Below are 17,997 nucleotides of genomic sequence, written 5' to 3'. Positions count from 1 at the left end.
ACGACCCCTGACTGCAGAGCAGATTATTCAGGGTTAAAAGGTCTTATACGCCGGAATATGTATTAGTAAATAAGCCCCAGTATCTTCTATTCTTCATATACTTAAAGATGTGCCAGAGAACACAAGGAGGGCAAGTTGTCATCTGCTTGTTTGTGAAGAACAAAACTGCAATGGAAAGAATTTATGAAGTAGAGAACAACAATTTTGAGAGCGCCATTCCTAATATGCAGTTAGGAACGGCGCTGCGCTCAGGACATGCATACTTTTCATTCAGTAGTACAGCCGATCCCTCCTGCTTTTTAAACCTCTTTAGAATGCGTTTTTTACCCCAGTTCCTCTTCTCCACTTTTAAAAAATCTTAACTGTATTTTTCTGCACATGCAGCTGAGGACTTGTTTTTGGCGGGTTGAGTTGTATTTTTCAATGGTACTGTTTAATGTGCCATATAATAAACTTTTACTATCCTATATTTGATAATAATAAACGTTATTCGCCGCTTAGATTTCCTTTTCGAACTTGCGATCATTTGATTGCTTATACCATAGACAGCATTACAGTACATGGCATTTCTGCCAACATTCTATTAAAGGGGTTGTCCCGCGGCAGCAAGTGGGTCTATACACTTCTGTATGGCCATAATAATGCACTTTGTAATATACATTGTGCATTAATTATGAGCCATACAGAAGTTATAAAAAGTTTTTTACTTACCTGCTCCGTTGCTGGCGTCCTCGTCTCCATGGTTGCCGACTAATTTTCGCCCTCCGATGGCCAAATTAGCCGCGCTTGCGCAGTCCGGGTCTTCTGCAGTCTTCTATGGAGCCGCTCGTGCCAGAGAGCGGCTCCGTGTAGCTCCGCCCCATCACGTGCTGATTCCAGCCAATCAGGAGGCTGGAATCGGCAATGGACCGCACAGAAGAGCTGCGGTCCACGGAGACAGAGGATCCCGGCGGCCATCTTCAGCGGTAAGTATTGAAGTCACCGGAGCGCGGGGATTAAGGTAAGCGCTCCGGTAAACTTTCTTTACTTCCCTGCATCGGGGTTGTCTCGCGCCGAACGGGGGGGGGGGGTTGAAAAAAAAAAAAAAACCCGTTTCGGCGCGGGACAACCCCTTTAAGGAAGAACACAGGCTTGTACTATTAGGGCAGAAATGTTCCCGATTCCACTTCATACAAACTTTGACACTGAGGGATATACATGTACACCCAAAGCGTAAAGCGGTCCAAATAATATTTATAAAAAGTAAGTAAAAACCATAATGCTGCAATACAGAGTTACACAGCAGCACTTCTAGTAACTTCTTGTTATGCATGTGTAAACTATGCAATTACCGTCCATATGGCCTGCTTACCCACCTAAAACCTTTATGATGAAGTTCTGGAGGCAGGGAGGTAGGCAAGAATAATTCAAAATAACTAATGGCCTTTTGCATGGTTACATCAAAAGGACACAATAAAGGCCGCCACTCTTCAAGCATTTCGGCAGTTGCATCATCTGGGAAATAACTGGGGGCGAAAAAACAGAACAAAAAGTGAAGTGTCTTATATAAAGAAAGCATAAAACCCCCTAGAATAGCTATAAAAGATAGAAAGAAGATCCACTTCCAGACACACACTTGCAATGCACAGCACTATAAGGGCATGTTCACATGGAGGAATAATACCGCATGAATTCTGCCTCTGAAATCCATATCAAAACCTGCATACAGCCATTTAATATGGAAACGGCAAAACTCTGCATGTGGATTTTGGCCATCGACCGTGCAAATTCCGTGTGTGAAACCGCACCAAAAACCACGTCAAAAAGGTGCAGGTTTTGACACAGAGCCCGTTGTTTCTGGAAATTAAGAAGTCTGAGATTGTGTACTTCATCAACATTATGTTACCATTTGTGTATATGACATATTTTGTTGCACCACCCTACGTATCGTCCCTCATCTACCTACCTGACTGCTGCAGAGTCTGACCACTGACTTCTCACCTCACTGCAGACGTCCGTAGTCAGGAGGTCAGCGGTCGCAGATTCTGCACGTCACCATTGGACCAAAGCTGCAGGCAGGGCGAGTAGAATTCCTTTAAAAAAGGGTTATCCAGGTAGCGCCCGTCGGGATACCCTGGGGTCGGATTGACAGTGCTACTCCAACACGTGTAGTGGCCGGTGCTGCTAATTGCAGGTGCAGCTCTCATTGAAATCAATGGGAGCTGCCTTTGTAATTTAAGGCTGGGGTCCCACCGATTTCAACTACAGCTGCGCCTGCAATTACGTGTGCCGGCCACTACACAGAGATTGGAGAAGCACTTCCGCGCGAAGCCCGCTGCCTAGATAACCCCTTTAAGGTTTAAGGCACAGCCTGCAGTTCAAAAAAATGAGGAGATGGGCTGGTTTCAGCCTGTAGGTCTTGTGTTTGACAAGTGTGATCTAAAGGCCAAGTTACAGCAAGTGTGAATAGATATGATACAGGATACCTGTAGAATGCATAACCTGTATGCCTCCACACTCACCCGTATCACATCTTACATCCAAGCTAGAGGCGGTACAACAGGGAACTGGAGCCTCTATGCCAAACTGTATATCCTCTTGTATCCAAGCTAGAGGAGGTACAACAGGGAACTAGAGCCTCTATGCCAAACTGTATATCCTCTTGTATCCAAGCTAGAGGAGGTACAACAGGGTACTAGAGCCTCTATGCCAAACTGTATCACATCTTGTATCCAAGCTAGAGGCGGTACAACAGGGTATTAGAGCCTCCATGACCGCCCGTATCACATCTTGTATCCAAGCTAGAGGCGGTACAACAGGGTAGTAGAGCCTCCCTATAAGGGGCCAGGTCTCCACAATAAATTACCCTCTTGCTCGGATATTGTAATCACGTATATCAACGTTACAATCACACAGAGAAAGTTACACTCCGACAACAACTTCTGGGGAGAGATTTTTGAAAAGGAGTGCACTATTATACAGAACAAACACTTATACCTCCTGGGTCTCGCCTATCTCCTCCCTTGGGCTCTCACCCCTACTGTTCAAATGGTGTATTAGTTTAATATGCAATGTACAATTTTCCTCTTATAGACAAGCCCGCATTGTCATAAGAGCAATATAAAAGCCGAGCATAAGGCAACCTTCCAGACATACAACAGAACGCTTGTAATTTGCAGCACCATTCCACGGCTACATCGTTTCCCCAACTGACAGCTGTAACATTATAGGTACATTTGAACTGGAGGTGCAGGCTGTATTCACACGGGCAAATGCGGTGCTGGTGAGCGGAAAGCTGATCAATTTCCTAGCGTGTGAAAAACATGCATTTTTCTCTGCTCTGCACTTCCTAGTTCTTTTCTTGGACTATTAGTCAAAAGGAGAGGGAGGTGGATGGAAATCACTCATATGAATTAACCCATTGAAACGAACGGCTTCTTTTCCTATGCCAGTTCTGTCCATCCCGTGGGTAAGATAGAACTCACGCAGGTTAAAAAAAACAAAACCATTACCCGTGTGAATACATCCTCTGGCACATACTTTTTATATACATTGACAGACTTACGGTCTACAGGCTTTCACGAGTGTTTTCAGGACCCCTTCTACAGAGCTGAAAAGAGCAAAAAAAGTACTTTAGCATCATGATGAAATACATTACATTGGTTACTAGAATTCACAACCAAGATAACAGAAGTTAAGTGTTCCTACTGCTCAGATATATAAGAAAAACTCACTGCGCAGTCACATTGAAGGCAGACATCATTTCCATTCCCTTACACATATGGAACATTTTTAGAAATGTCATTTCTAAAAGAGTAAATCTTTTAAATCACATCTATACCTTCCCCAGATCTTCTATGGGAAGTCTAGCAACATGGGACCAAAAGTAAAAAATTACAATAACCCATTTAAAGCAGCATGTATCCACCTAGCTACAAAATTACTAATAGTTCCAAGTAATGATCTATTAGCTTTATATTCAGAAATGCGGAATGTTTCTTTGGCCACTTCTAAACTATGGCGTTATTAGTCTTACTGCCACTTCTAGAATTATAGGTATATGTCAAAGCATACTTGCAAAGAAAATATAATTGGGGAACATAAAAATATCTATTTCTGAACAGGATGTCAATTGGAGGTATTATGATTTTATTAAACAGTTGGTTTATTTAAGATTTATCATACAGGAGGACACTGAAAAGTACCAAAATTTCTTTAAAATATTTTTATTTGTACATTTTGAGACCTCCGTCTCCTTCAAAAGTCCTCTCCATTTGAAGAAATACATTTGTCCAAAGGTTTTTTTTACATCACTCAAGGTATTTTTTTTAACCCGTCTTTATAGAGGTCTTTTGGTACTTGTGCCCTTTTTTGTTTTACCTCTTCAACATTAGCAAATTGTATTCCTTTAAGGTCTTTAACTAGATGTAACAAAAAAAAAGTTGCATGGAGCAAGATCGGGTGAATATGGAGGGTGCGGCAAGGAGGTCATGCTGTTTTTCGGTAGAAAAATTACTAAGAGGCTCATGTCCACGACCGTGTTTTCACCACGTATTATGCGTGTGTTGCACGGATGTGTGATACGCGATGAATGGAGTCAATGGGCTTACATTGATCCATGCACGCGTGTGTAGATACGCAAGAGAAATAAATCGCAGTGTGCGGTATTTCTCCGTGTACACACGCAGTGTGAGCACTATATATTTGTATAGGCTGCATTTGATACGCTGCCCATATACAATACATTGCGCATGGTCAAGCGTTTTTATACGCAACCACACTCTGAAACAAAGGAATTTAAAAAAAAATAAATTGGGTACATGATAGACCCACCTTTAAGAACATAGTTATAATGGAAATATTCATCCAATGTTTATCAATATTGTAGACAGATATGCACATCTGTATGTATCGGAACCTCTATGCTTGTTTATAATGTACTTTATTTCCCCTGTGAAAATTAATAAAAATATTTGTTTATAAAAAAAAAATAAAAAATTAAGTCACACTGCACATGAAAAATATGTGCGCAATATTCCGGCATGCGCAGCGCATACACAGCCATACACTGTCTCTGGGTAAAACACTCAGTGCTGTGTGGGCAGGTACGTAGTCATGATGGAAGAACCAATCACGTGTTTGCTCCAAATCGGGATATTTCTTTGTACATGGTGATGCAACTTTTTAAAAACTTTCACGTAAAATCTTTGTTTGACTGTTTGACCTGCTGTTAAAAAATTCTGCATCCTAGCCCGGTCACATAAAAAAAAACAAAAAAACAAAAAACAAATGCGCATTGGTTTTCACTTTTCCCTTCACTTTTTAAGCTTTTTTAGCAAGAAAAATCACTGGTGCTAAAAACAATCTCAGAAAGGTTCCTACTAGCAACACTCCAGCAACCAGAAAAGGATTACGGTTTCTTTTGGGTACCCCCTTGTATAATAAAGGTTGCACCATGTTCCAATATACTTTCTGCATCAATTCCTAAACTGTAAAGGAACTTTCAAAAGGACTTTTCAGAATAAGTAGCGTTGTGTTCATGAAGATTGACAGCATTTCTGACCATTATAGGAATTGTTTCTAGTATTTTTTTCTTTTAGCAGTTTTCCTATTGTTTTGCCCCAGTTCATCTCAAAAGTGAGTGTAGACTAGCCACGTCATCTACTATGCAAAGCACAGAGGAGATTCTGCTCCCCTCTCTCCAGATCTCAGAAGTAGCAGCAACACCATGGAGGAGCCTATACAGCAGTACTGAGCAGTGTAGCCATAAATTCAGCACTGGGCTGAGGTAAAGCACTTACTAAAAGATGCAACGCTGCAGCTGTATCCCTCATCCTGCAGCTTCTCCCTTCTCTACCCCTTTACATAGACTTATCTACTGTATCTGTAACCTGATCCATTAGCTTACAGACAGAATCTGCACACAGAACAAATGATCAGAGCAGGAGGCAGGGAGAGGAAAGAAGCCTGATAAGTGCAGGAAGAGGCACTCTCTTGTAAGACATAGCACAGAGTGTCTTATCTTTGTTTTGTAGTTACTTTTTAATGTTTTTGCATCTCTGGATGCAAATCTGGTCATATGATGATCACTTGACTGCCCATACTACCAGGACAGATGATTATTCTTAAAGAGGCTACCAGGACAGGTCATCAGTAAATTATCGTCAGGGATCGACTATTTGCGACCCCCCACCAGTCAGCTGATTCCAGTTGGTACTGCAGATGCTACATCCTGTCATGAGAAGTCATCAATAGAAGAAAAAAAAATTGAAAAAGTTTGACAATTCCTTTAAGATAATCATTGAAGGATCTCCTTGAATGACAGCAAGAAGAGCTAGTGAATTGATACAAGACCCCCCCCCCCTTAAAAAACAAAACAAAACATTGAATTAACAAGTTTCCAGAATACAGTGGATAATTTTTTCCCCCCCAAAAAAACAAAAAATACCCCTTTAAATGCAAACATTATCTATCCTTTAACACACGACATGCAAATGTTTGAACCCATTGAGCCAAGCAACAGGACGATTGTGAGGACTGCACACAGCATGGATTGTAGCATCGACTGCAAAGCCCATTGTCATTCACGTTTGCAGGTTAAATAAATGGATATTTCCGTTGTAGCGTTATAAAATAAGTAGCTTGTATTTTCCCAGCCATCACACATAGTTCTAGGCAGCACGTAAAAGAAAATTCACAAAATTAGGTTTCTACAATGCCCAGAGGATTGTCATGCTTTCTCATGCCAGGGTAATGACGCAAGCATGTTGCCCATGTAGTATTTTGTTGGATAGCTGCCCCATAGGACAGCCACAGTAAACACTGAACTTGTTCCAGTCCCCAAATAAAGTGTCAGTAAGTACTTTATGCACCTTGTCATTTTTAGTCTTCCATTCCTCAAACAGTAGCATGGTCAAAAAAAAAAAAAAAAAAGTGGCCGGGCCCATCCACGGTCTGTGACATTTACTATAATTTACGCCAGCACCTGACAAATTATAGCCGAAATTTATGCTGCCAAATCTACATTGACAGGCTGCACACTGAGACTGGCATATAAAGATCTGTCTTAATACATCTGCCCCCTAAGAAACTCTTCGATAGTATGGATAGATAATACAAAACACAGACATACATACAGTGTTTCTCCAAAAATAAGACCCTGTCATATTCATTTTTGCCCCAAAAGAGGTACTAGTTCTTATTATACTTACCTAGCAGGTTCGGTCCAGGTCCCTCCCGCTGTTCTCCACATTGCCGATGCAGTGCCCACAGTCCTCATGCAACATCACTTCCTGGTTACACGATTCACAAAATCCCGCCTCTAGGAAGTTATGGCTGTGATTGGTTCTTCGACAGCTGCTCAGCCAAACAATGCAGCACTGGATGAACCAATGCAATGGTTGGGATTGGCCGTGGCTCAGCCAATTATTTCCCACTTAGAAACTCATAATTGTAGCACTGTGAGACATTTCCATGCCCCTTTAATGACCAGCATCCTTCTTGAAACCCTAGATCAGAGGCAAGTTGTTTCTTGTACAGCGAGCTTAAAGGGGTTGTACCAGAATAGCAAGTTAACCCCCATCACTGCAGAGACCCCTGCCGATCTCAAATAAGGGAGTCCCGTGGCCCCAATACTTCTTACTACATCTCCCCGCAATGAGGAGATGACTGAATGGAGCTCTGGTTGCACCAGCTCACCAGAGCTCCATTACGTTCAATGGGACTGCCAAGATACCGGAGTGGCACCCATCCCATTCTTCAGATCGACAGGTGTCTCAATGGTGGATAGGGGATAACTTGTAATCTTGGTACAACTCCCTTTTAAGAATATCTACAAGGAATTTATAGGACCTCAAAAAGGACTGTATGAATATTTTTGAGTTCATCATGGATAACACTTCCCATAATCTAGCTCTGCTGCAAGTGCTACTAGATTCCATTACATAGGGTTAACCCAAGCCTGTGTGTGATGGTAAGAGTAGAGTATTTGACAGGTACACCCATATCAAAAGCACCATACTAGACTTGTTCAGCTTATGCAAGTGGCGCATTGGCTTGTATGCCATTTACAAACACGGCCGGCAGCTTTGACTGTTTTAGGAACCGTTTCCCATGAAGTATTATAGCAGCATTAGAACCGCAACGCCATTTGTTTTATTCCTTCTGAGAGTGTACGAATAAACTGTTCATTACTATTCGTCTTGTCAATAAAACATGTTCCTCCACAATCCGCCATCATCAGCACTTGTTGGACAATTTCAAAGTTTGTAGTAATAGAAGGGGAGTAAGGCCGGTCTCACACGAACGGGTAGGATTCCGCATGCGGGAGCCCGCAGTGGCATCAGACCCTGTCCCCGGGCCGGCATCCGCGCATACCTGAATTACCTGTACTGCGGATGGTCCGCACGGCTCGCCAGTGGACATGCTCAGCATAGTTTTTTGTTTCTTTTTTAATCCCTGTCAATTGCGGAAGGGCAGCAAGTCTGACAGTTTCTGTGAGCGGAAATTGGAACTGCTGTCGGCTCACATCACCATGCCCTATTCTGGTTAATGGATGCGGAATACCGCGGATCGTCCGTGCGGGTGACGATCGCGGATTCCGCGATTCAAATTCATTCATGCGAGATCGGCCTAAGGCCAGGTTCACATCTGCACAGGAAACCACATTCGGAAGTTCCGTCAGAGCCGAAGCAACGGAAAAGCGTGCGGCCAAGCTGCTCCAAAACCCGTGGCTAAGTGCCACGGATTTTGAAGCAGCGCTTTCCCGGCAGAAATCTAGTGTTTTTTCGCTGCGGCAAAATATATATGCTATTCTCTAATGATAGATATCTATCTATGTAATACAGGGCCATACAGAGGCATCTTATAGCTGCATACAAGGTTTATAGCATATGCGTCTAACACCATGCAGAAGAGGGCTCCGGTGTCAGAGCTCTCAGCTTCATATGTATATTACACTATACAGAAGAGGGCTCCGGTGTCAGAGCTCTCAGCTTCATATGTATATTACACTATACAGAAGAGGGCTCCGGTGTCAGAGCTCTCAGCTTCATATGTATATTACACTATACAGAAGAGACCTCTGACATCGGAGCTCTCTTCTGTATAGTGCTTGAAACGAGTCGGATCTCCCCTGACAAGAGAGCCATGCAGGGAAATCTGACAAGAGGTCTGACAGTGGATTGGAAATGGTTAAGTGCTTGTATGCCAGAATTAATACTTGTGAAACCCCATGCATCAGGATGGACACACAATGCCATGCACACTTTTTCTATCTGGTGCGCATGCCAGGAAAACCGTAAGGCAGCACTCACACTTGGCAATTTTTGTGCATTTCTTAAGATGCATCAAAAAAAAAAAGGAAAAAACAAACAAAAAAAAAAAAACTGCTTGGCATTTTTGATGCCCCTTTCCTGTTGTAGTTCATTAATGCCCCAAAATGCACCAACAAACCAAATGTGAAAGCAGCCTAAGAGGGGCTCAGGAGTTAAAGAGGATAAATCTGGCCTGGGCATTAGGGCGCAAACAGGTCACTGAAAATCTCCTCGCCTCTGTGGGTAAAACGCAGGTTGGCACAGAGTTCCTCAGCCCGATATCGCGCTCGCCCGCGTGTTGACAGCCTTAAAATGAATAAATAGGGTGACAACCAAGATTTAGGGCTTTTTTTTAGACGCAATGATGGTCATTGAAGCAACTGGAAGCGTCGGTCTAAATGCAGCCAATGACTGAACAACCAACGAGAATCACTTTTCGCTCGTCGTTCATCTTATACATAAAACCCATCGTTGGCTCGTCCGCTCATTGTGTAATGTAAGCAGCGCTCGGTCAGTCCCCCTCATTCACTCATACAGGGACTGAACAATTCGCGATTAACAAGCCAGCGATGTGTTCGCAATAGTTCGCTCACGTGCAGATGCGTTAGTGGTGACGTCACTCGCTCGTTTAGACTAAAAACTGGCTAGTCTGGAAGGACCCTTACCAGTTGGGGTGCCCCTACAATGTCCAATGAGTGCGGACAGTATCACAATGGGGACACACCTATTTGGCAACTAGAACGCTACAACCAAGTTGGCAATTTATTCATATACTCCTGGGAGTAACCGCACTTTATGGGAGTTATGGGAAAACATGCTTTAAAATATGTTTTGGGGAATTCCATTTTCAACTCCGAATAAAGTGAAGCTGTATAAAAGTACCCTAATTGAATAAAACTAAAGGGGATATTGCGAAAGTGATACAGTAATGGATGACCATAAGCATAGATCGCTTAGTTCTTTGCAGTGTAGGATCATTGTATCCGGTTTTGAAGTCCGCTCTCCATACATTTACTTCTTGTTGAATTTGTGCAGCGACCAATTTTAACAAGCAGAGCTACAGTGTAAAGCATAGGGGAGAGAGAGAGTGCATCTTCTGAGACAGGAGTAAGGTTTCGGACTACCTCAGACTCCCACTAATCTATTGTTTCCAAACTCCAGTCCTCAAGTACCCAACATGTATTGATTCAAGGACATGCTATAGAGAGATATTTCTGATGCACCGATATGGTCACCTGTGCAATACTGAGGAAATTCTGAAAACCCGACCTGCTGCTGAGGCACTTGGGGTCTGGAGTTGAGAAACCTTGCAGTTGCTGATCACAACCATTTTTATACGGAGCAACTAAAAATGTGACACCACAAAATCACTAGTGAAAGCATGCCCTATTTTAGCGCGTATTCTACAAGATGTCTATGGATGCGAGCGATCTGCAGCCCATCAGCAACTAACATTGCGTATGAGCGGCGGAAATGCTCGCAACTTCCTAGTGAAATAGCTGGAGGGGAGTAGAGATCTTTCTTCTATGCGGGCGATAGACTGCGCATACATCCACGCGGAAAACCGATCACTTCCGTGATACTTTCCGCTGCAGAAATCCGCTGGCAGAATCCGACTAGTACGTGTGAGCCGTGCCTTATGCTTAATTCTGTCACTCACATTGTGCGCAAAGTAATACATGCGTAAAAAAGAAAAAAACATAGCTCATCCCATCTTGGCAGGTACCACGAGTGCATACCCGCCAAGATAGGGTATGGGAATTGGTGGTACGCAGCATGTATGCATGTCGTTGCGTACATCCTGCAAGCGCACAACTAATTATGCCCGTGTGAGAGAGGCCTTAGGTATGAGAGTACACACAGTGTAACATTAAGGCCCAGTCACATGTAGTTTGTTTTATGTTTGGTGTCTATGTTGGCATAAGTTCCCAATGAATACATTAAACGGAGGCTATGATGTATACCCAACAGTTACATCAGTCATACATGGGCTATATTAGAATCCATTTAACATATTTGTCATGAGCTTCTTAAAAAGGTGTCACCTGATCCAAAACAAGTATCTATTTATGGTGATAAGTTATGAATCTCTGGCGGCCCAAAGTTAGGACCCGCAGGGATCACCAGAAAGGCAAATCCTAAATTCTCCCTAAAAAGGCAACAAGATGTGAGTTCTGGGTGATTGCATGGGTTATTTGACATGACCGATTTTTCATTCGCACAGTGTGAGATCGGAAGAATTACAGTATGTTCTATTTTCATTAGAGTCTTAAGAGCACAAGAAAGATACATGTAATGTGCGGTGTCTCACGCAGCTTATGGATAGGGTGTCCGTGTGATGAGTTGCTCTCAGCCGTGTAGATACAGCTGTAGTGAACTGATGGGCGGTATGCATGCAAGACTACCGGCTATGGAGATGGTCTAGTAATACACTTGCCTACTGCCAATAGTCCCATAGAAGTGAATGGAGTGGTAGTCACGCATGTGCACCCATCTCAGGATAGGCGATACGTCATAAAACATTAGAAAAGTGGTTATCCCACCAAAATCATCAGATACCCTTCTAGCCCATGGGTCCATCATCCATAGCGCTGCAGAATAAGTTGGCGCTATACAAATAAAGATTATTATCATCCATAGTCTATAATGGCATGTATTTAACGGATATTATCTAGGGCTATTGAAAAGCTCAGGATATACCCATTTACCTGCTGCCTGTGATGGATGCTACAAAGTGACAGCTGTCACCCGTAGGCTCCCCAAAGGTGGGGGGGGGGTGAGGGGAGGATATTTAGCAGTATACATTTTACTGGATTATATGCCTACACGAGATAGAATAGCATGGTCTAGTGCGCTACTTGTTAAATTGGGGGAGGGTTGGTGGTCTAACTTCCTACCAAATGTCAGCCAGATGGGACACTTTAAAGGACCCCCATGTGGGCACAAGGAGCTTTACCAGAGTGTACCCTAAATATACACAAAAGCAGGATCTGAATGGGGCCTAAGTCTCTTGATGATGCAGTGTCACATACATGTTAATGAAGGTTAACCAATGTGTGATGGGGTGATTATCTGCCGTACTGCATTACATGCTAAAATCGTGCACAGATGACGCTGCGCCAAAACCACACCCGTGACATTTTAATGGCATTAGGCATGCAGGAAGAGAAAAAAAAAAAAATAAATCAGCCAATGAGCAGCAACAATACAGCAACAACGAAAATAGAGATAAAAAAGGTCCTTACCACCTACGTAAAACATTAAGCACAATTGTTTTAGTGGAGGACAAGCCTTGTCGATATGAACTAAATATGGAAATGGAGACAAAAGCATAAGTCATGAAATGAGATCACAATGTTCGGTTTCTGAGAAATGGTTTAGCATAAGCTTTAGCGTCCTCTGGGGTGAGGCATAAAGGGTTAAACTGGTAGGTGCTTAGAACCAGAGTTTGGGAGGCTATATACTGTGGCTGGCATCAAGCTGAAACGGACACTTGGTAGGAGCAACCAAGTCCAACAGCTGCTTTCTCGAGACAGCATAGCAGCTTTCTGTAGTACTGCATACATCCTTTTCAGTTGGCTACCCGTCCAGTGCCGCTCCCAAATGTCTCTTTCAGCTGGATGCCAGGCACAGTATACAGCCCTCCGGAATCTGGTTCTGGGAGCTACATAGTGGGCTCTGTCACGTCTCACTAGTAAGACGTGCCACTGGTAATAGAGAAGCTTAAAGGGCTCTCTCACACAAGCGTATTTTATAGCTTATTACGCGCGCCGGTCTCGTGTGCGTAATACGTGGTACCAGTCTTAAATTGACTTGCAACTGTGCCCATCACACACAGCATGCATGCCAAGATAGTGTATGGGGATTGGCGGCACGCAGCAAGTACAAAATTGCTTGCATACTTGTGGACGGAGTAACGCTCATGTGAGAAAGCCCTAAAGAGGACCTGTCCGGTCATCCCATCAGCGGGCGAGTTGCACACCTCTACAACCAAGACAACGCTTGCGGACTCAAATGCCATTTTTTTTTCTTCTAGAACATTCCGCGCCTTGCAACTGCTCACCACATATGGAGCCCGTCACTGGTCTTCAAGTTGGCGCTCAACCACTCAACATCATAAGCGTATGGTCACTCTTGACTTAGACTTAGTGGAGGAGACCACCTACGAGACCATAAACTAGTGCTGGACTCTCGAAATAACCGTAGCCAATGCAGGCAATCAAGGAAGCAGGCCTACATGGCTAAGACTGCTTTCAGATCTACGGCAGGGGTTCCTTCTTCCTGCTTGTTTCGGGAGTAGGAAAGGGGAATTATCTGGCCGAATGGATCCAACTTATGATGGAACCTAACAGCACTGATTGGACCTCACTGACTATAATTGGGTCCAATCGGTTTGCATGCAGCGCTATTTCTTCCCGTATTTTGTGCTGTATCTGTGACTCGGCACAGATGTGAACCCACCCTAGAAAGAAAAAAAGGCAAAATGGCATTGGAGTCAATGGGGTTGCAGGTGTATAGGTATGCCACCTGCCCGCTGATGAGACAACATGGCAGGTCCTCTAAGACCAAGCTTACAAACCCCATGATTATAACTGTAGTCATTCTGTCACAAAAGGATGACAAGGTATGCCAAGGAAGGAGCTACCAGGATGATATTTAGAAATGAATGGAAATCAGACAATGTAAGAAATAATTAAAAGATGACATTATATAATCTATATGGAGAGTATGCAAATAGTCGTAGTCCAAAAGTAACATGTGATGCAAGAAGAGAAAAGTGGATATGGATACAAAATTCCAGCCCAGAGCCAGATCATCCACATTGTGGAACCATCTCGACTTCAGACTGGAAGACACCCAGTCTAGTTCCCCGATATTGAATTCCTAGTTCTATTACCGGTAGTAGTGGATATGCTACGGCAAATATCTAAGCTTGTGTAGTAGACCCCATAACCAAGAAGCTTTCAAGACAAAGCAAGAATAAAGCTGGGTTCACACAGGGCTGATTTGTTGCAGAATTGCCGCGGTTTATCCGTTGCGGTTTTGACGCAGAACTGTTTCTGCGGCAAAACCGCTTCAAAGGTTAATTTGGGCTTGCGGATTTTCGTGCGGAAAAATCCACACGCGGTTTTCTGCAGCGCTTTTTTACTTTTTGTCACGTATTTGGTGCGGTTTTGGCTGCGTCCATAGAGGTCTATGGACAAAAAAAGCGCCGCGGAAAAGACCAAAGAATGAACATGCTGCATCTTTTAGGCTGGGGTCACACAGGGCAGATTTGCCGCGGATTGCCGTTGCATATCCGCACTGCGGCAAAACCGCTGCGTTTGCAGTGCAATGCAGCACAAATGAGATTTGCCAAAAAGCTGTTCTCACAGGACGGATTTTTTCCGCACAGCCGCAGTGCGGAAATGCAACTGCGGCGCGGTTTTAAAAGATGCAGCATGTTCATTCTATGGTCTTTTCCGCAGCGCTTTTTTGTCCATAGACCTCTATGGACGCAGCCAAAACCGCGACAAATACGCGACAAAAGTAAAAAAGCGCTGCGGAAAAAACCGCTTTAAAATCCGCAAGCCCAAATTACCCCTTGAAGCGGTTTTGCCGCAGAAGCAGTTCTTCTGCGTCAAAACCGCAACAAATCCGCCCTGTGTGACCCTAGCCTTAAAACCACGACGCAGTTGCATTTCCGCACTGCGGCTGTGCGGAAAAAATCCGTCCCGTGAGAACAGCTTTTTGGCAAATCTCATCTGTGCTGCATTGCACTGCAAACGCAGCGGTTTTGCCGCAGTGCGGATATGCAACAGCAATCCGCGGCAAATCTGCCCTGTGTGAACCCAGCCTAAGGTTTTCGACTAAACATATGAAAGAAAAGTACTAAGGTCTGATATCAAAGGATATACACCATTCATCTTAGGCCAGGCTCACACAGCATGTAATTGTACATGGGTGCGCCTATAGACATGTCCATAGAGAACAATGGGCTTTATATCGTGTGTATACGTGGTAAAATAAAACATGCTGCATTATTTTTTCCGCTTGCGTATTACTCAATTCCAACCAGCTAATGTGATCGTAACTGCATATGGCAATGTGATTGCTTGCGAGTTACACGTATAACATGGGTGTACAACACCTGCGTAATAGTTGGTAATCATATGCCGGTGTGAGCCCGGCCTTAGAGGTACGTGAACCATGGATATGATGGCCGGACTGTACATTAGGGGAGAGATTTATAGCGGGATAATAAAACTGTTATGCCCTTAATTACATATAAATTGTAAAAAAAAAAAAGTTAGATTCTGTGGCCTAATTTTAGCCCTGTATACTAAGCGTATGGGCTAAAAGTAGGCGTCCAGTTGGATCCAGAGATGTAAGGGTTATACTTACCTTCTCAGTTGTTCCCCCAGTGTCAGCACTGAAAGATGCCGCTCCATGCATTGAGCAGCGCACTAAGAGGTCTTCGGGCTTATCCTATGGTTCAGTACGGGACATCCTGTAGTTTCTATTGGTACCATTTTGGAGTACATACAACTTTATCGTTTTTTTTTAAATTGCATTTTCCTTTGGAGACTGGGTGACAAAAAAAAAAGCACAATTGTGCTATTTTTTTTCTATCAATGTTCACAGTGCAGGGTAAATAATGCATTACTTTGATAGATTGGACGTTTACGGATTCAGCAATACCAAATGTGTATTTTATTTAGACTCTTATCTTAAATATGGAAAAAGGTTTTTTTTGTAAACTTTTATTACCTTTTATTTTTTTTTAATAATTAGTAAAACTTTGAAAAACTTACTTTTATTTTAGCCACCACAGGGGACAAGAACTTGTGATGCTTTGATCACTCCTACAGTATAATGTGCCATAGCATTACATCATATTACGATCTGATAGGCACTCTGTAATGGCTAGCATGTCAACCGCACAGTAACCTGTGATCAATGTGGTCCCCCAAACATTGCATTTAAATGCCGCTGTCATAAGTGAATTTAAAGGGTTAACTGCTCCGACAAACGGCTTTGATTATCTGAGCTGATGCGAGCAGGTGCTGGCTGTAAAAAACTGCCGACACCTGCATTGTATGGAAGTGGGGGGGGGGGGGGCTCGACTCCCGACCCCCCTCCATACATAACCCCTTAGCGCTACAGCTTAGGGGTAAGTAACTATAATTAAATACACAGCACTACTTACCTTGTACTAGTCCTAACAGCCTTTATTAGTCTACGGCTGGATTCAGACGAACGTATATCGGCTGGGTTTTCACGCCCAGACGATATACGGCGTCTCTCTCTATGCGGGGGGGGGCTCTGAGGTCCCGCCCCCTCTCTGCCCCTCTGCACTATTTGCAATGAGGAGAGGCGGGATGGGGCGGGGCTAATTTGTGGAATTTGGCCCCGCCCCCGTCCTACCTCCTTTCATTGAAAACAGTGCAGAGGGGCGGAGAGGAGGCATAGAGGGGGTGGAAGCTCAGTTCCTGCTCCTGGCTCTTTCATCCTCCCCCCCCCTGCAGACAAGGACACCATATATCGGCTCGGCGTGAAAACCGAGCCGATATACAGTCGTCTGAATCCACCCTACATGTGCATTTACAACTTTGATGGTCGTTATTGGAAACAGACAGCAAGCTTGTTGTCAGACACACCCCTAGCACTTCAGTTTGAGCTCCCATAAGAGTGCTGTTAACACACATGTAATACAGTAGCACTAATGGCCAGGCTACACCTGCATTTGCAAGTTCAGCTCAGCAAACATCAGGAAACCACATGCACTAACGGCAGCCACTAACGAACATGTAAGAGCACTAAGGGCTTATTCAGACGACCGTATATCGGCCGGGTATTTACGCCGCCCGATATACGGCGTCCCTCTTTGCAGGGGGAGGAGGTTGGAAGAGCCAGGAGCAGTGCTCTGAGCTCCCGCCCACTCTCTGCCCCTTTGCACTATTTGCAATGGGAGATGGTGGGGTGGGGCAGAGCCAAGGGTTTTTTTGGCGTGTGATTTAGCTCCGCCCCCATCCAGCCTCCTCTCATTGCAAATAGTGCCGAGGGGCAGAGAGGAGGCGGAGAGGGGGCGGAAGCTCAGTGAACTGCTCCCGCCTCTTCCAGCCTCCTCCCCCTGCAGAGAGGCACGCCGTATATCGGCAGGCGTGAATACCCGGCCGATATACGGTCGTCTGAAGAATCATTAATGCAGTGGAACAAGTAGTTCTTCATATAACATAACTAGAGTTCTAGAAAGAAACATTTCTCAAAACGCAACTCCCCAAAAATGCAAAGAATGCTGGTTAATTTCAGTTTTGAATTGTGACAATATTTATACACACATTACACGTGCCTGTATCGATTTAATTTATGAGTAAAACTGTTAGTTTAAGCAAATCCCAAAAATACTATTGAATATTGATTATAATATTAGGAAATTCATTAATGGACATATTGATCAATACATATGGTATATCTGGGATTACTGCCTTGCTGATAGTCTGGTGCTGGTTTTGGAGAGGTTTCTACATCTTCTGGATCAGTGGGTGTGGTATTTGGTGTGAGGTGCTTGGTCACACCTGTGGATAATTACTAGGGCTATTTAGCCTGGCTTGAGACTGAGCTGAACTGCGGTTTATTTTTCACTCTCTCCCTGACTGGGCTAGCAGTCAGAAGCTTTCTACTGGATCGTTCAGTTACTTGCTGCATCTCAAGTTAAGTACTG

General features: G+C 43.8%; 1 protein-coding gene across 3 annotated transcripts in view; it reads right to left on the bottom strand.

Annotated features, from left to right (window-relative positions):
- The window catches only part of PSME4 (proteasome activator subunit 4), a 130,174-nt gene that overhangs the window by 70,325 nt on the left and 41,852 nt on the right, over nucleotides 1-17,997 (bottom strand). For 2 of the 3 annotated variants that reach the window (XM_066595717.1, XM_066595719.1), the window contains 3 exons: nucleotides 12,539-12,598; nucleotides 3,545-3,589; nucleotides 1,356-1,505 (listed from right to left, as the gene is read on the bottom strand). In XM_066595717.1, coding sequence (XP_066451814.1) covers nucleotides 1,356-1,505; nucleotides 3,545-3,589; nucleotides 12,539-12,598 — 255 coding nt within the window. The remainder of the gene's footprint in view (nucleotides 1-1,355; nucleotides 1,506-3,544; nucleotides 3,590-12,538; nucleotides 12,599-17,997) is intronic. The other variant, XM_066595718.1, reaches the window with a different exon arrangement.

The sequence above is a fragment of the Eleutherodactylus coqui genome, chromosome 3 (genome assembly GCF_035609145.1).
Source record: "Eleutherodactylus coqui strain aEleCoq1 chromosome 3, aEleCoq1.hap1, whole genome shotgun sequence".
NCBI lineage: Eukaryota > Metazoa > Chordata > Amphibia > Anura > Eleutherodactylidae > Eleutherodactylus > Eleutherodactylus coqui.
The sequence above is the reverse complement of the archived record's forward strand: the minus strand, read 5'-3'. Positions and strand labels throughout refer to the sequence as shown.